This window comes from Mirounga angustirostris, unplaced genomic scaffold (genome assembly GCF_029215605.1).
Source record: "Mirounga angustirostris isolate CCGP_5_RB_7025 unplaced genomic scaffold, mMirAng1.0.hap1 SCAF_4, whole genome shotgun sequence".
Classification (NCBI taxonomy): domain Eukaryota; kingdom Metazoa; phylum Chordata; class Mammalia; order Carnivora; family Phocidae; genus Mirounga; species Mirounga angustirostris.
In genome coordinates, this window is record NW_026991712.1 from 173,657,972 (window position 1) to 173,676,508 (window position 18,537).

The 18,537-nt window shown below is 57.1% G+C and overlaps 1 protein-coding gene across 1 annotated transcript in view; it reads right to left on the reverse strand.

Annotated features, from left to right (window-relative positions):
- Nucleotides 1-4,046: 4,046 nt before the first annotated feature.
- The window catches only part of EPHA8 (EPH receptor A8), a 29,576-nt gene continuing 15,085 nt past the window's right edge, over nt 4,047-18,537 (reverse strand). The window contains exons 4-16 of the mRNA XM_064587497.1: nt 17,448-17,783; nt 13,279-13,403; nt 13,039-13,201; nt 11,709-11,802; nt 10,562-10,629; nt 9,558-9,722; nt 9,066-9,377; nt 8,810-8,871; nt 8,052-8,261; nt 7,081-7,230; nt 6,794-6,984; nt 6,186-6,359; nt 4,047-6,015 (exon numbers count right to left, since the gene is read on the reverse strand). Of these exons, the coding sequence (XP_064443567.1) occupies nt 5,901-6,015; nt 6,186-6,359; nt 6,794-6,984; nt 7,081-7,230; nt 8,052-8,261; nt 8,810-8,871; nt 9,066-9,377; nt 9,558-9,722; nt 10,562-10,629; nt 11,709-11,802; nt 13,039-13,201; nt 13,279-13,403; nt 17,448-17,783 (2,165 nt within the window). The 3' untranslated portion in view covers nt 4,047-5,900. The remainder of the gene's footprint in view (nt 6,016-6,185; nt 6,360-6,793; nt 6,985-7,080; nt 7,231-8,051; nt 8,262-8,809; nt 8,872-9,065; nt 9,378-9,557; nt 9,723-10,561; nt 10,630-11,708; nt 11,803-13,038; nt 13,202-13,278; nt 13,404-17,447; nt 17,784-18,537) is intronic.

An 18,537-nucleotide genomic window follows, 5' to 3' on the forward strand; every position in this document is an offset into this window, starting at 1 on the left:
AGGAAAGTGGCATGCCCTGGTTTTTAAAAGATCCCTTCAGCCCCTTGCAGAGAATGCATTACGGGGGTGAGAGAGGAAGCAGGGAGACCAGTGAGGAGGCTCCTGCAGATGGGGGCGGTGCAGGTGGAGATAAATGGTTACATTTGCGACACAGTTTGGAGAGAGAGCTGACAAGACCTGCTAATTTGTTGCTGCACACCCACCAGCTCCCGCCGTTGGGATTCAGCACCACGGACAGCGCAAGCCTCGCAGGTCCCCCACCCCCCCTCGCCAAAGCCTGATCCTATTTCTCAGGAGACACTGAGCTTCCTGAGGGCAGCTCTCGGAACTCCTTCCTCCCTTGTGGTTTTTACACATCTTTATTTTTAATTATAAAACATTTCAATATACAGAAAACTCATAAAGTACAGACGCGGATGTGCCCCCCAGGATTAAATGGGTGTTAACATTTCCCCATATTTGCCTCACAACCCTCTCTTTTTAAAAAGGAAAACAAATAGGGACGCCTGGGTGGCTCAGTTGGTTGGGCGACTGCCTTCGGCTCAGGTCATGATCCTGGAGTCCCGGGATCGAGTCCCGCATCGGGCTCCCTGCTTGGCGGGGAGTCTGCTTCTCCCTCTGACCCTCCCCCCTCTCATGCTCTATCTCATTCTCTCTCTCAAATAAATAAATAAAAAGAAAAAAAAAAGGAAAACAAATAAAACACAGTCAATCCAGCTCAATACCCCTTGCTCTTCTTCCCCAGAACTAACTGAGCTGAAGCCAGTGTTTTTCTGTCCCAGGCATGTTTTTGTATTGTTATTATCGAGTTATGCATCCAAAACCTGTAATTCTATTGTAACATATATTTTTAAAGTTTACATAAATAGTATAATACTGTACATATTCCTTTGTAGTTTATTTTTTCACTCCATATTATGTCATAGAGACTTATCCCTATTGGTACATGTTGATCTAGTTTGTTCATTTTAACTGTGATAGATGATTTCATTGTACTTATAAAGCAGCTTATTTTCCTGTTCCCCTGCTGAGAGGAGTTAGGCTGCTCCTCATTTTTCTATTACATACTAAAGTGCAGTGAATATCCTTGGACATGTATCCTTTTGCATGTGAGTATGAGTTTCCCTAGGATGCATAGAAAACACTGTGGGTGACCTGCCCAGATTCCTTTGACCTGCAGGTGCACTCATTCTGCAGCTGCCCTAAGTGTTGGCTGCTAAGAGCCCATAGCTGCTCCCTTCCTGGGAACCTCCTCGCCCAAGAAGATATACTATACAACACCACCCACCCTCCCACAATGGAGCAGGCAGCCTATGGGTAATCAATGACTGACAAGGGTACAAGTCTGGCCCCCTTGCTTCAAGGCAGATCAACTCTGTGTTGCTATTAATGCTCCAGAGCTCCCTGTGGCATCAGATTGAAGCTAATCTCCAACAAGAACATATTGTTGCCTAGCATTCCCTCCCACCCTATCTGCCTTCCCCTCTTTCACCTGGGAGCGCTCCCTCAGTAAATCACCTGCACAAGAATCTCAGGCACTACTTAGGGAACTTAATCTAAGACAAACACACACTAAGGTGGAGCTGCGTGGTCTTAGATTTGCTCATCTTAAAATTTACTAAGTGTTTCCAAATTGCTCTCCAAAGTAGTTGCACCAAATTACATTTCCACTAGTGGTTTATAAACGTTCCTATTCCCCCAACACCTTCATCAATGCCTGCGTTATAGACTAAGTTTCCCAATCAAATTGGTGTAATACCTATCTCGTTATTGTTTTAATTTGCATTTCCATGTTTACTAGTGATGTTGAGAATATCTTTTATACCTTTATTGGCCATTCAAATTTCTTCATCTTTTATTTGTCTGTTCGAATCTTTGCCCACTTTGTTATGCTTTGAAATGTTTTGGTAAATTGATTCTTTGAAATTAAAAAAAAATTGTTTTGGAAATGAATTCTCTCTTGGTTGGTCATACAGCTTGCAAATATTCCCCCAGCTATGGCTCTAACAAATCTATTTCTTTTTTGCCATGTAGAAGTTTCCAATTTGATTGAAATAAGGTTTAACATTGTTTTCCTTTATCATTTGTGCTTTTTTGTGTCTTGCTTATTTTCTGCTCTAAGGTTATAAAGTTATCTTCCTGTTTTCCTTTGAAAGTTTTATGGTCTGCTCTTTACATTTAAACCTTAATCAACCTGGAATTTATTTTGTGAGTGGTATGAGCAGGGATCCAATTTTATCTTTTCCTATGGGGGTATTTAATTGTCCTAATATCACCCATTAACTAGACCATCCTTTGCCCCTTGTCATGTTTCGAACTCTCATATATATTTGGATCCATCCCTAAGCATTATTATTCTCTATTCTTTTTAACTGTTTCTGTATTCCCAGAACCAAATAAAACTATCTTAATTATTAAAGCTGTATAGTAATTGTTGACATTTGGTAGGGTGAGGTTCCTTTCCTCTTCCTCTTTTTTCTTCTTCAAAATTGTCTTGGCTATTCTAGGTTATTATTCCATATACATTTTGGGATGACCTTGTCAAGTTGCAGAGAAAACTCCACTGCAAATTTTATTGGAAATACAATAGATTAAATTGGAGGGGACTAGCTGACTTTATGATAGCAAGGCTTCCTAGACAGGGACCCCATTGTTTCTTCTCTGGCTATTCTTCTTCCTCTTCTCTGCATCCATCCTCACACAAGGGAAATGAACCACCAAATTCTTCTCGTCCTTCAATGCCCAGCTGAATGCTTCCTCCTCCAGGAAGTCCTTGGTGACAGCCCTGGCCCTCCAGGCTTTCTCTCCTCTAATTTCCTCTAATCCTTTTGTGTGCCCCATTTCCTGGACACTTAGCATAGCCATCTGGCTGGGAGCCACTCTTGTGCATTCCATACCTCCACCTAGTTTTGGCTCCTAAAGGGTCTGCCTTCATCTTTGTATCCCCCAGTGTCACCCAGCACATAGCAAGTGCTCCAGAGACCCTGACAATTCCTTCCCTTAGGGAAGGAAGTGTGTGGTAACAAGTTCTTCCTCATAGGAAATGGCTAGTGCCATGGGGAGGAGGCCTGGAGCAGAGTTTAGAGTTTCAGGAGAACACACCTGACTAGAAATCAGACAGTTCTAGCTTTACGTGGTCATTCTGCCAGTTGGGACACTGGCCTGAGCATGCTTGTGCCCAGCTGTAAGATGGAGACAATATTACCAATCTCATAGGGCTGTTGGCATTATTAGTGAGACAATGAAGGGAACACAGTAAGATGTTTTCTCCTTGGTCTACGTTTCCAATTTGAGGGGGGTACAGGAATGAAGATCCTTCCCTCAGCTTGACGAGCCGCTGGAGATCATCTGCTTGCTCATCAGTAGCATCCCCAGGGGCATCTTCCCCAAATGGACACAGTCGGGCTCTGCTCTGCCCCCGATGCCGCTGCCCTGGCTCCTGCTGTGCGCCCTCCCCTGGAGCAGAGATGGGTCCTCAGCCCCTGATGTCACTATAGCACGTGCTTACATCCCTCCCCTGCCCATGGCACCCAGGTCTCTCAATGGACCCGTTGGTCCCAAGGAAGTTGTTCCTATGAAATGCTCCTTCCTTCATGTGTTCCTGCTCCAGAGGAGATCTTTCTTCCATAAGAGCACTTGAGGCAAGGGCAATGCTCGCTTGCAAGCAACCGTGCTCCAGTGTTAAGCACCATCTGCACATCTTGAAAGAGAGAATTTGGGGCCTGTGGGGGTGCTTCCTAGCAGAGCATGGGCTTTGGAGTTGGAAAAACCAGGGTCCTGGCTCAGCATTCCCCAAACTTGACTTCAGGTGACTTGACCTCTGTAAGACTCAGCCTCCCCATATATAAAATTGGTGCATGAATCCTATCTCCTGGGATAGATGAGAAGATCAGAGCAGAAAAAATGTATGGGATGCATACAGTAGGTGCACAGCATAAGGCTGCTCTCTTACCAGGTGATGTTGAGGTTGAAAGGATGGGGAAAAAATGGGGGACACAGGCAAAGATGAAGCAGAATGAGGCAGAATTTATTCTCATTGTGGGCAAGTTCAAGACTCAGGATGAAGACCACAGAGAAGCAGATCCCTGGGACCCCAAGGGTACCTCACGCCCGGGGCAGGGGACACACTTTTGCAAGTGCCGGGCCCTCCATGTCCACCCTGACTGTGAGGATCAGAGACCAGGAACTGGGTGAGAGTGGGGTGGGGGTGGGAGGCAGACAGGGTCCTCCCTGGATCGTGTCCTGACCATGTTTCCGACTTCCATAGGAAGGAAGAACAGCTCAGCTATATAGTAATATAATATATAGAGGTGTAGAGAGCTGGCCGCAGCACCTAGGCGGGGCTGAGACTCCCCAAATTATTGCAGGAGGAAGGGTGGGGCTCAGTGCTGGTGTCTCTGCGGAACAGCTGTGCTGGCTAGGGGGAGGGCTGGGCAGGGGGTGGGGAGCTGGGCTTGCCCCTCCCTCTGGGGCCGGCAGGGGGCACAAGGCATCCTGCCCAGTGGGGTTCCTTGGGCCCTGCCCACCAAGCTTCCCCTGGGATGGTGCTTTCTCACCCTGGGTGCTCTTTATGTGCTTTGAAGACCATTTTTGCATTGTCAGGAGTGAGGAAAAAATATTCTGGCATGGTAGAAAAAAGATATTTACATACCCTGGTGGGCCGTAAAGGGGAGGGTCAGTCTCAGGGTGGGGGAGCTTCTGAAGCCCCCTCTCACCCACAGCTGTCAGTGTGGGATGGTGTGTGGGGGAAAGAGCCCTGGGCTGGGAGGCAGGCGGCCTCAGCTCTAAAACTTGGTTGCTGTGTGACCTTGGACAAGGCACACGCCCCTCTCTAGGTCTTGGTCTCCCCAGGTGGCACAAGAGGGGGTGGATGTGGGGCTGAAAATCTGGGATCTTATGGTCCCTGATCTTAGGATTGAGGAGGGAGGGGCGCAGGCCAGGGCTGGGCAGTGAGAGGTTGGCAGAGGGTCTTCCAAGTGAGGAGCCCTGGGACATGGAGGGGCGTTGGGGCCCAGAGGGAAGTTCACGGCCCTGGCCGCTGACCAGGCAGCCAAGTCCAGCTGAGGGCATCTTGTGTACTCTACAGCGATGTCTACACAGTAGGCAGCCAGAGGGGCTGGCCGGGAACCCTGTTTTCCTGTGGAAGCACCGGGGGAGCCAGGTGGAGGCTGCAGGTGGCCCCCCACCTGCTAGAGGGAGGGCTCAGACCTGAGATAGAGCCGGGGGAGGGCCCGCCCGGGCTGAAATGAGGGGGGGCCTGGTGCTGGTGCAGCTCCAAAGTGGCCCCTAATTCCAGCCTCCAGGTGTGGGGGGAGGTGGGCACGAGCCTCTCCCTAGTCCCTGTGGGTGCTGGGGCCTGGGCCCATACTCAGTGGGCGGCGTCAACACCAAGTTCTGTGCTCACAGGCCTGTGACACACGTCCTCATTCATCCACGGTCACGCACGTGTGCCCCCCACCATAATGGAAAAGCATGCACGCCATAAGCACACATCCGTGCTCGGACCTGATGGGTGGACACGCACCCATGGTCACAAAGGCTCCCACGACCTCATGAAAACATCCCTACACACACACACACACATGCACACACACACGCACACACGGAGGCAGCTGAGTGACGTCTCTGTCAGGCTCCGTGTCACTGAGGCCCCAGCCTCTGGGGAAGAGAAGCCCCTCCGCCCTGGGGGCAGATGTCGCAGCCAAGCTGGGCACCGAACGCCCCTTCCCAGGCAGCCTGAGCCCTGCTAAGTCCAGGTCCTGCGGTGGAGATCTTGGCACCTGAGAAGAGGGACAGAGGCTTGGGGGGCTGCCTGACCCCCCGCCAACCCTGCAAGTCCTCTGATGGCCGACATGTCCCGGGTCTGCTTTAGTTGCTGCCCAGGCCCCACTGGCCTTGGGTCAGAGGTGCCGGCGGGGCCCCTGGGTGCTCGTCAGCTGGGCCCTCATGGTCTGGATGCTGCCCAGGATCTTCTTCTGGTGGCCCATGAGGGTGATGCCCAGCGCACGCACGTCCCTGTGAAGGAAGAGTGGTACTGACCTGGTCGGCCTGGGAGGCCGGGAACCATGGGGCCAGGGGTAGACCCATTCCCTGGAGCTTCCAACCTCCTCGGTGGCCCTGCCTCTGGTCCCCTGCCCTCCTCCCCTGTCTGCACCCCCACGGGCCCTGCCCGACCCTTCACTCACTGAGCATTCATACGCAGCACCATGCCCAGGGAGGAGTACCCGCCGGCGGCGAAGTGGTCCCGGTAGCGGCCCATGCGGATGGAGTCCAGCCAGTCCCCCACGGTGAGGCCCCCGCCGCCACCCCCGCCCCCACGAAGGTCAAAGCAGCTCTGGGCAAAGGCAGGGGGGGTGCACCTGAAGCACAAGGGCCCTTGGTAAGTGGCCTGCCAGGGCCTCTGCCCTCCTCAGGGACCCTGGGACTAGTCACCCTCAGCATCCATGCAGGCTCGGTAGTGGGCAAAGGGTCTGACAGGCTAGCCCCAAGCCTGAAAAGCAGAGGGCTGAGGAAAGCTCAGGCAGGACCGGGTTGAGACCCAGGAAGCTCAGGGCTCAGGGGCCCAGGCAGGACAGGGGTCAGGGGCCCAGGTAAGGCAGGGGTCAGGAGCCCAGGTAAGGCAGGGGTCAGGGGCCCAGCCTTGACAAGCGTCAGGGGACAAGGCAGGTCAGGGCTTTGAGACCCCAGCTAGGTGTGGTCCCATTGTCAGGGCTGACACTAAGTCTGGGCCTTATCTGGGGAAATGCTGGGAGAGCAGCTGGGCTTGGGCAGAGCTGGGGTGGGCCCCAGGCACCTGTTGACAGTGGCAGTGGCCCTGAGACTCTCAGGGCTCTGGATGAGGGCATCGAGGACACTGACGATCTGGGAAAAGCGAGGCCGCTGGGCCCTGTCCTTCTGCCAGCAGTCAAGCATGAGCTGGTGCAGGGCGCGGGGGCAGCCCATGGGCGCGGGCAGGCGGTACCCCTCCTCCACGGAGCTGATGACCTGGGGTTGGGGGGGCAAGCACAATGCTGGGCTGGAGGCCGCCCGCCCCCTCCGACGTCCCACGTGGCCTCTGCCCAGCCGGGATCCCGGACTCACGTCACGGTTTGTCATGTTCCAGTAGGGCCTCTCCCCGTAGGCCAGCACCTCCCACATGACCACACCGAAACTCCACACGTCGCTGGCCGAGGAGAAGGTCCGGAAAGCGATGGCCTCTGGGGCCGTCCAGCGGATCGGGATCTTGCCTCCCTGCAAGACACACACAAGTCCTGAGGGCCTCTCCCCAGCCCGAGGCGGGGAGCCGAGCGCTGGGTCAGGGCTGGGAACTGGGCAGCCCAGGAGCGGAGCCACGGCCTCCACCTGCCTAGAGCCCCTGTTCTGCTCGGGGGACCCGTACTCATGGCTATTTTGAAGACTGAGCGAAGGAAGTGTGTGGTGTGCCTGGAACATAGTAGCTGCTCAGTAAGCGCCAGTTAGTTAACAGGCTGATGCCCCGACAAGGGACGAAGCCCGCGGGACATGGCTTGCTCATTATCTCACTGCTCTTCCTTCCTTTCCTTCTTGTTTGTTTCTGTTTTTGTCACAAAATCCTTTCTCTAAGGGAAACCTCGTCCAGATGCTCAGATGCTCAGACCCCGAGGGAAGCTTCTCACTGAGGCAGGGTGGGCAGGCCCGAGCCCTGGCCCACTCAGCCTCCTGCCTTGAAGGTGGCCCCCAAGGCTTCTCTCGAGAAGCCCGCGTCTCTATGGAACAGGTTCTGCGGACACTAGTGTTTAGCCAATCCTTACAGACAGATGTGCAGTGGATTTGTGATTCAGACAGACACGGACCCTCCCAAAACCTCCCAGAGAGTGAGTGACAGTGGGGACCAGCCCTGGTGTCTCTCCAGGCCACCCAGTATACAGGCAAGGTGGGAAAGGGGGCTCCCAATTCCCAGAGGGGGAAACCGAGGTGCAGAGAAGAGGTAGGACTTGCCTCAGGTTGAAGGCAACCCCAACATTTCCAGCTTCACCTCACTACGTGTGGGGGAGCCCTCCCCAGTCCCACTGGAAAGCGGGGGGACCACGCACCGTGGTGGTGTAGGCTGCGTCAGGGTCGTCCTCCAGCACCCGGGAGAGCCCGAAGTCGGACACCTTGCACACCAGGTTGCTGTCAACCAGGACGTTGCGGGCAGCCAGGTCTCGGTGGACGTAGCCCAGGTCCGAGAGGTAGCACATGCCGGCCCCCACGCCTCTGAGCATGCCCACCAGCTGCACGATGGTGAACTGCCCATCGTGAGTCTGTAGGGGGACATGGCTGGGCTTCAGCAAGGCTCACGCCGCTTGCAAAGTATCTTCACCTCTTATGAAGCACGTTCCTGTTTCAGCTCCTTCTCATGGTCTCGTTTACGCTCATAGCGACCCTGAGAGGGAGGTGGGGCTGTGATGACTTCTTACCCATTTTGCAGAAGGAGAAATGGAGGCCCAGAGAGGTGAAGCCCTGGGCCTGAACACTCAGCAAATAAATGACAGGGCGGGGGCTGGAGGCTAGCCATTTCCACCACACCCGCCATGCCTCCCAGCTGGCTGGGGCACTGGGTCTCCACGGAGGCACCCCTCTTAGCCTGTGTGCAGGGCAGAGGACCCCATGCTGCGGAGGGCCCTTCATGTGAAGGGGGGGCTGCAAGACAATTTGATTAAGACCCCTCCCTATTCCTCACTCCCCTACCCCAGGTCCACTGGGTCCAAGCTCCTGCGGGTGTTTCGAGGCCTGACGTTATCTCCCATCACTCAGACTGAACTTCCCTACCCCCTCCCAACCCACGGGGAAGGCAGGGTGGGGCACACACCCGCAGGAAGGCGTCCAGAGAGCCGTTCTCCATGTACTCGGTCACGATCATTGCCAGGCGGCCTGGGGAGGGGTAGAAGGAGGAGGTGGCTCTTGGTGGGGGGATCAGGTCTGTTGATCAGAGACCCCAGGAACATGGCCCCTCTGTGAGCTGCCAAGAGGTGGGCTAGCACGGAGGGCTTCAGGGAGCCTAGGGTTCCCACTGGGGTCCCGGCCTCTGGCCCCCCTCCCCAACCAAGTCATCCGGGGACCTGAACCAGGGGGATGGAGGGGGGACAGGGGCAGGGCAGGGGCAGAGCACGGTGGTCCAGGGATGGACCCAGACTTCTGTCCTGGGGCAGGAGGGACCTTGTAGGGTGAGGCTGCTCTCGCCTGGCACCTACCACGGGTGACGACACCTTCCAGGCGGATGATATTGGGGTGGTCAAACTGACCCATGATGGACGCCTCACTCAGAAAGTCCCGCCGCTGTCTCTCGGTGTAGCCGGCTTTGAGGGCCTTGATGGCCACGGGCACGTCCCGCTGCCCCGGCACCTGCAGCCGCCCACAGCAGACTTCCCCGGACTCTCCTGTGGGCCCCGAGTGGGGCAGGCAAGGGACGGCTGTGGGACCCTCCGCTCTGCACCTGGACCCCGGCACTCCCCCCTTCCCCAGCGTGTGCTCCGTGATCCCCCCTCGCCCTGCCCTGGGCACCCCTCCCCCAGGCACCCCTCTGTGCTGTCCCCACCTTCACAACCCCCAAGGCTCACCAGAGCCGATAATCTTCTCGATGTGGATCCTGGAGGCTTCAATCTCTCGGGTGAAACTGCGGCCCGCCCGGCCTGGCTCCTCATAATTGTGGGGTTCTGCATAGAACGGGGGCTGTGGGATCTTCCCCGGGGGGTGGTGCAGGGGCAGGAAGACAGGTGGGGGTGCTGAGGGGCCAGGAGAGAGGGCCATCAGTGGGACGCAGGAGACTGTCTCTCGCAGCATTCCGTGGGCCTGGGATAGGTCTGGGGTGGGGCGTGGAGGGTAAGGAGCGTCCCCAGGAAGCTCAGGTTGTGGGGGCAAACAGCAGGTGTCCAATACGTGCTTACCAAGTGAAAAGGGGCTCTCTATGGAGGAGCTATGGGCTTTCTAGGGGACTTTGGGGTCTCCAGTGAGTTCTGAGCATATCTGTTGTTTTGGGGGGGTCACTTCTAGAGTCTTTAAGGTCTTTTTAAATTGCTCTGGGGTAGAAATGTAGCAAAAACGTTTTCATCACAAACGCCAAATTTGATTGAAAGGAGTTCTTTAGAAAATTGCGTTAAGAAGGATTCTGAAGCTGCACGAAGCTCACTGAGAATCAGTCCCAAAATTTATACTAATGTCTACCACGGGCACAGACATGAAGCACAGAGGTAGGCTCTCTCCTATTTGCCTCGTTTTCTGGGGTCTCTGCAGGGTCCTGGGAAAGCTCTCTGTAGCATGGGTTCTTATCCAAGAGAATATGACACGCCGCCTCCCAAACTGTAGGCAAAACTGTGTTTGAGTGCACAAATGTGTGCATTTCCGGGGCAGAGGATTTCTAGCATCCTTGCGGGAGTCTGCCAACCCAGTAAGGGTGAACAGCACTCTGCCTCTGAGGTCTCGGGGTTCTGACATCCTGCTATCTCTGGGGCTCTCGTCTTTTCCGTGGGCACCCTGCTCCTCCCCACCTGTCCCCTCCCCAGACCAGCACCGGCTCCCACCATGACCTCCTCTCTGCCCCATGTGCCTGGGCCCCTGCACTCACCCTGCCCATTCTGATACTGCATCTTCTCCTCGTCCGAGTCCTGGAAGGCCTTGCTGTAGCCGCAGTGCCTGTGGAGGGCAGCCCTAGCCTCAGCCCTGACCCCATTCGGGGACAGATCAGAACCCCTCCCTCCTAGGGGAGTCCCCGCCCTCAGGCTCTCAACCCGGCTGGAGGGTGACATCTCCGACAATTGCAGTTTACGAAGTCAAGTGCGCTTGGCCCGCACAGCAGTCTACACACCATAAGCCCCATTTTACATGAAACCACCCTTGGGGGGTGGGGACAGGAGGCTTCTGGTATTTATAATACTGTGTGACCTTGGCCAGCCCCCTCTCTTCCCTGGGCCCGTGTCTCCATGTACAGGACGATGTTTCCAGGCCTCGCTGACTGGACTCCTAAGCCCCCACGAGGCACAGTGTCCTGTCTCCACCTCTCTCAGGGATGGAGTGGGGGAGGGCACGATGACTTTAGTTTTTACAGACCTGGGTTTCTGTCCCAGTTCTGACATCTACTTGGCAGAAGAAGCCTAACCTCTCTGATCCCCAACTAGCTCACCTGCAAAGTGACACCAGAATGTCCGCATCACAGGATTAAATGAGGTGGAGGAGGTCACCTGGAGGGAGTCCCCGTGGGCCTGGCAGGTGAGTGGATGTGGTATGGCACCAGGGAGGGAGAGTCTGGATGACAACGGGCTTTGGGGCTTGAGCGACCCCACGAACAGTGGTGCCATGTCCTGGGGGGAGGCTGTGGGAGGTGCAGGTCTGGGGGTGCCAGGAGCGGGTTCTCAGGGGAGAGGTCTGTGCTGGTGACAAAATGTCAGCATGACAGTGGGGTTCCTAGCCATGGGCCCTGGTAAGGTCACTCAGAAAAGTTGGCCCCGGCTGAATAGGGAAGAGAGGAGGGTCCGCGACAAGCGTGGGGTCCTCCAGCCTTCCGAGGCTGTTTCGAGAAGAGGGGGGATGGAGAAGGGCAGGGCATGGGGGCAAGACGAAAGTGTTCCACGAGGGAGGAAAGAAGAACAGGTATACCCGGAAGTGAACCCAGACCTAGGTGCAAGGGGACCACTGTCTTGGTGGGGCTTGGGACAGGCTGGAGACACAGGGCTCCAGAGGAGGGCCTTCGGGTGGCAGGGACCAGGACCACCCACCTCTTTTTGCAGATCAGCAGGAGCAGAAGCACGACCAGGCCCGTGATGAGCGTCAGGCAGATCCAGACAATGGTCCGGGTGTCGTAGCGGGGCCCTAGTGGGGGGAGAGCAGAGTAGGGGAACCGGCCTCTCAGGCCCAGGGATCTGGTGGCTCTCCCGGGTGGGCCCGGTGGGCAGCATCCTCAGCTGTGAGTCAGCCCTGGGTCAGGGTCACAGGCCGCCTCCTCCTCTGCCCCCACCTTCCCCTCTACTAAGCTGCCCCTTCAAGACCCTGCTGCCACCGGCTTCCCGGCTTCCCACCCCGGTGTCAGCACTTCCCGGGACTGTGTGAGCCCCAGAGAAGCTCTAGACTTCTCTGAGCCTGTGTTTTCCACCTGTAATGTGCCTGTCCTGCCTATTATTCAAACAGTAACAAAGCCAAATGTGCTGAGAGGTGCACGTTCCAGTCCCAATTACAAGAGATCCTAGTATTATCTTCAGTTTTTAGACAAGAACACTGAGGTTCAGAGACTTGGGGAACTTACTCAAGACCACACAGTAAATGGGATGGAGCCAGGCAGGATTCCGAGCGGGGCAGTCTCAACAAGGTGTCAGACCTCAGAGCACCTGAGACACACCATCAACTCGGCCTTGAACCTTTCAATCCTAGCACCACACCCTGGAGGGTACCCCAGTATAGAGAGCATAGAGAAGACTCCAAGAAGCCGGAGATGGGGGCAGGGCATTCCCAAGCTTGAATGTGCCTCAGAATCACCCTGAGGCCTTGATAAAACCTGAATTATTGGGCCCCCACCCCAGGGTTTCTGATTCAGAAGGTCTGGGGTAGGGCCTGAGAATCAGCATTTCCAAAACCTCCCAGGTGCTGCTGCTGGTCCCAGCCCGTGCTGTGAGAACCACTGTTCTGGAGCCTGGGGGCAGGAGGAGACTGGGGAAGGGGCACGGAATTTGTCCCCAGACTGACCAGGTTCAAATCCTGCTCTGCTGAGTGACCTCGGCCAATTCACTCTACTGCTCTGGTCCTCATTTTCCTCATCTGTGAAATGGGGATGTGGATAATGGCAACTCACTGGAGGGTCTCTAGGACAAGCATAAGTGATCTTGTTGGCAAAGGGCACCATGATGCCGGCCAGACTCACTGATAACTCAGTGACAGCCAGTGTTTGGTGGGCCGTCCCTGGCTCCGTCACCTTGGGCAAGTTACCTCCCTTCTCTGGGCCTCTGTGTTTCACCTGTAAAAATGCCACTCCAACACAAGCACCAGCTTGGCCACCAGGGCCCCCGGCACCTGGCCTGGCCCAGCTCCCTCGCCCTCCCCGCTCCCCGCACTCACGGGGTTTCCCGGTCTCCACCTCCATGGCCTGGCTGAAGCGGCCGCAGCCGGCGGACGTGCGGGCTCGGACCTGGAACATGTAGCGGGTGCCCGGCTTGAGGCCCGAGACGGTGGCCCTGGTGGTGACAGCCTTGAGGGTGGAGTAGCTCTGCATCTCCTTGTCCTGCCCAGGAGAGGGGTAGTCAGCCCAGGGTCCTCCCGCCTGCTTCCCCTCCCCCTTCTGCCCTTCCCCACTGGTACCTTCTCGTAGTACTTGATCTCGTACTCCAGGATGATGCCATTGGGCTGCTCTGGTTCCTGCCACAGCAGGGAGACGCTGGTCTGCCCAGCCCGCTCCTGGCGGATCACCACCACCTGGGACGGGGCTAGGGGACGGAGGCCAGCCGCCGTCAGATGGGTGCATCAGGGATAACAGAGACTGGTCTCTGTCCTAGGGATGCTGGCTTGGACCGTGCTCACCTTGCCAACTGTCCTGCCCGCCCCCCCTCCCCCGTCCAGGGGAGCCAGCACCCTCCAATCCTCCTAGCAAATCATCGGCGGCCGCTCTGGTTGCCCCCCCGGGGGCGGCACAGCCTGGCTCTGCTCTAGGATGCTGGGGCTACCTTGACCCAGACGATGCCCGACTCCCCCAACTTTCACTGCCTCCTCCTTCTCGCTGGCCAGGCCCATCCCCTGGAAGAATGCTGGACCCCCCCCCCAGCCCCCGTCAAGCAGACACTCTCGCCACCCTGGGGCCCCATCACCGGATGTCTCTATCACCAAGGGCCTGGGGTGGGGCAGGCTCTCAGGAGTACCTGAGGAAGAGGAAGGAGAGAGGAAGAAGGAAGGACCCCGTGTCCTCACTGCCTGGGTTTGGAGGGTAGACGGCAGCAGCTCTGATACTCGGGGAAAGGCCGTGAGCTGGGCACACCTGAGCCCCAGGATTCCTGTGTCACACCAGGTCACCCGTTCACCCCCTCACACAGTGACTGAGTCACCCCTTCCCTCCTTCCCTCCTGCGTTCACTGCCCCTACTCCCAAGGTGAGTCTGCTGGAAAGTGCCAGATACAGCTGGGTGCAGCCAGGCTGACTCTCTGCCCAACACCTCCCCTGTCCCCCTATCTGGGCATCCTGTCCCCCCCTGCACCCCCCACCCACCTGGAGCTCCCTGAAGGCAGGGGTTACACAGGGTAGGTGCCTACCAAATGTTGCTGGGTGACTTTGATGTGAAAAAGAAAGAAGTAACTCCAGAGTTAAGTTGGAGTATGTGGTACCGGGCCCCTATCAGCCTGGGCATCGGGCCTGGGTCACAACCCGGCCTCCTCTGGCCGGCTGGCTGGGACCGTTACTGTCTGGGGTGGCAGTTTCCCCATCCAGAAAGGGAAGCCAGCAGCACCACCTGCCCGTAGGTGAGGATCTGATACTGCCAGCAGTATGTGGGTGCCCCTTAAAAAACAAAGAACTTTCAAGGCAAGAGGTGCCCTGTGAGGGGACCGGAGCACAGAGGTGGGAGGGAAACAGGGTGGGGGCACCAGAGCTGCTCCAAGGAGGAGATGGCTGTAGAGAAGGGGGACAGAGAGGAGGAGAGGGGAGGAAAAGGAGGAGGGGAGGGGGGGAGGGGAAGGAGAGGGGAGGCCCTGCAGTCCCTGAAGCCAGGCCTCACCCATTCGCTCAAGGCTGTTGTCTGCCCCAGGCCCCCCCAGAATTCCTGAATGCCTTCCGCATGCATTGTGGTCCACTAGGACCTGGGGATCCATAGTGAGCAAGGCAGCCCTCAAGGAGCTTATCATCTATAGAGAGACAGAAAGTAAATAAGAAAACGAATCGATACGTAATCACAGGAGGGACAGGAAAAAGGCACGGCGTGTGATGGAGCAGACCTTGTATGCATAGGAGGCTGGGGGAAACGGGGCCATTTTAGCTGGGGTGGTCAGGGTGGGCCTCCCCAGGGCAGGGATGACAGCAGAACCGAGGACTGAAGGAACCAGCCCCCCAACATCACAGAGAGGAGCCTGTCGCTCTGACGGAAAAGGCCAAGGCACGGAAGGGCTCCGTGTGGCCGCAAGAGAGGGACGGAGGGATGAGAGGCTGGTGTGGAGGCAGGGAGGGAGCCAGGCGAGAGTAGGTGGGTGAGGCTGGAGAGGTGGGCAGGGTGGGTGGCATGGGTGCGCCCTGGCCTGGCCCTGGGAGGGTCTCAGTGGGATCTGAGCTCAGGCTGAAGCTGGTAGAGGGCTCACGTGTGATCAGACCTCACTTACACTTTTAAAGCTCATTCAGGATGTGATGTGAGACGGCATCACGGGGCGAGGGGGAGCGGGCTCCTGGGGTTGTCCAGACAACACAGGATGGGGGTGGGGATGTACTGTGGACTGGACTGTGTCCCCTCCCCAAATTCATACATTGAAGCCCTAACCCCCAACTTGATAGTATTTGTCGTCATGGCCTTAGGGGGATGATTAGGTGTAGATGGGGTCATGCAGGCGAGGTCCTCCCTGTGGGATTAGTGCCTTTGTTAGAAGAGACACCAGACTTCTCTCTTTCTCTGCCTTGTGAGGACACAGCCAGAAGGCAGGAAGAGGGTTCTCACTAGAAACCAAATTGGCCAGCACCTTGATCTTGGACCTCCAGCCTCAAGAACTGTGATCAATACATTTCTGTGGTTTAAGCCCCCAACCTATGGTATTTTGTTAGGGCAGCCTGAGCTCAGAGAGATGGATCAGAAGGAGGCTGAAGCGGAGATGGTCACCTGGAGGGAGGCCCAGTGGGCCTGGCAGGTGGGTGGACGTGGTACGGAGACAGGGAGGGAGAGTCCGGATGACAATGCGCTTTGGGGCTTGAGCGACCCCACGAACAGTGGTGCCATGTCCTGGGGCGGGGCCTGTGGGAGGTGCAGGTCTGGGGGTGCCGGGGGCTGGTCCTCAGGGGAGAGGTCTGTGCTGGTGACAAAATGTCAGCATGACAGTGGGGTTCCTAGCCATGGGCCCTGGTAAGGTCACTCAGAAAAGCTGGCCCCGGCTGAATAGGGAAGAGAGGAGGGTCCGGGACAAGCGTGGGGTCCTCCAGCCTTCCGAGGCTGTTTCGAGAAGAGGGGCTGGCAGGGATGGAGAAGGGCAGGGCATGGGGGCAAGACAAAAGTGTTCCGCGAGGGAGGAAAGACCAGGGAGAGAAGTCCCCACTGCATGTGGCCAGGTGGGGACACTGAGCTTCAGTGGACAGCTGGGGAAATGCGCCTGACTGGAGCTGCCTGAAGAGGCTCACAGAAAGAGGACGCAGAGAAGGCCACACAGACAGCTCTTTCAGGAAGGTTCCCTGGGAAGAGAACGGGTCTGGTGGCTAGAAGGGAGCGTGCCTTCAAGGGAGGGTTTTTCTCTCCGTGATGAAGCATACTGATGCTGTCAGAAATGGTGGTGGGCTCTGGGGCTCCCCCTTCCCCCCCCAGCCAGCCACCCGCCCCCGTCTCCCTGGAGACCAGTGGCAAGGGCAGGGCCATAAGCACCAGACACACAGGCCTATTCCCACCGTGTCACCAGCCCCAGGGACAAGGCTGGGCACTCTGTGGGTGCCCTACAAACGCTGGCCGGATGAGAGTCCCTCGAGTGGGTGAAGCCCTGGCATCAGAGAGGGGGTGCCCTGGGCTCACAGTCGGGAGTCCCCTTTCACTTGGGGGCAAGACAGACTTGGGTTCGAATCCCAACTCTGCTACTTCCTACGTGGTGACACAGAGCCTTGGTCTCCCCCTCGGTGACACGGTGAGGTTTCTGTTGGGCCAGGGACGGGGCGAGGGCCACAGCAGTCCTAGACGTGTGCTGGGGTGGCTGTTGATGGCGAAGCTGCCGTGGGCTGGTGGGCTCTTGGGTCGGGCCGTCACTTGACAGGCAGGACCCGCCAGAATTGGGAAAGAGAGGGGCTCCAGGGGCTGAACTCAGCCCAACAACTGGCTAGGAACCCAGAGATCAATGGCTGCTGTCCAAACCAATGCAACTAAATCCATCCCAGGGGCAGCGGTGGCAGGTGTTCTGGAAAATGATAATCGGAGTGATTTTATCTTTTAATGACATTTATGGAGCAGGGACCTTGGGCCAGGTGCCAGGCTAAGCATGTTCATTTCTCCCACTTAAGCTTCATCCTGGTACCCAAGGAAGGTACTGTTATTGCCAAAGCACCAGGGAAGAAACAGAGGCGGAGAGAAAGTTCTGGAACCTACGAATGCCGGGCCAGCCTGTCTCTGACCTGGCTGGCTTCCTCCCACCTACAGGGTGTGTTCTACTCTTCTAAGGGCGTGGAGAGCCTGGAGCTCCGAGTCCTGGGGAGGAAGGCAGGGCCAGGGGAGACAGGCCCTCGCCCGGAAGGCCACAGGGAGCCCGTGATCGCACTCGATCCCGCCGGGGCCAGGAGCCGGGGCAGCTGCGGGACAGAGCCTCTCCGCCTACCTGCCTGGTTCGTGGTGATGTTGACGACAGCCGCCCGGCGGGGCTCGGGGCTCAGGTCGGACACACCGTTGACGGCCTCGATCCAGAAGGAGTAGTTCATGTGGGCCAGCAGGTTGGCCACCATCAGACTGGCCCGCACCAGGCTTGTCTGCCGCGGCACGAAGCGGGGGCCGCCCCCGCAGGTCTCGCAGTGGCCCAGCGCCCAAGGGCAGCGGTGGCACACTGCGTTGTACGTGATGTCGTTGCGGCCGCCCGGATCCAGGGGAGGGGCCCATTCCAGGGTCACGGATGTGCCGTTCACACTGGAGATCAGATTCACCGGTGCTGAGGGTGGCCCTGGGGAGCAGAGAGTGACTGGTGGCAGCGGAGGGCATTTATCTGGGCTGGTTCAGCCCCAACCCCCCATCGGGCCAGGGGAGGGCTGGGACTCCCCCGTGATATTTTCGGGGGGGTCCTCAAGGGTAAGGTCATGGCCTTCTCCAGCCTCTGAGAGCTCCCTAACGGCAGAGGTAGCATCAGACTGGACCACAGGGTCAGGTCTGTGTCCAGAAAGCTAAGCCCTTGCCCCTCACCATCCCACTGCCAGACCACAGGGATCCCGGGTTTGTGTTTCCCAGTTTCCATCCAGAGCAGGGTGAGAGGCTGGCAACCCTGGGGGGTGCCCACAGCAGCTACCCTGGGTGTGAAAGGCCCCTGCCATTTGCGATCCACACTGCACTCCTTAACCCCTGTACTGGGTTTACTGGGCACATCACTGAGTACTGCTGTGGAGAGCAGTGGAGGCGCCGGGCAGCCCGGCGGGGTCTCCGCAGCAGGGTGAGCCCACCCCCACGGAGCCCCAGTCTGGGCAGTGCAGAGATTCTGGAGAGCTGGGGCTGGGGGCTGGGGTAGGCTCTTGGGGGTGGGGATTTGAGTCTGGAGGACATGGGAGGCTGTGGGGAGCCCTGGGATTTAGAATTTCAGTTCTCAGCATCCCAGGCAGGGACTCTTAGATCTTATGAAAATAGAAGGGAAGAATCTCAGAATCCTAGAGAATCATAGAATCTGAAGAATATGGAATACTAAAAGCCTAGTCTTCTGCAGTCTTAAG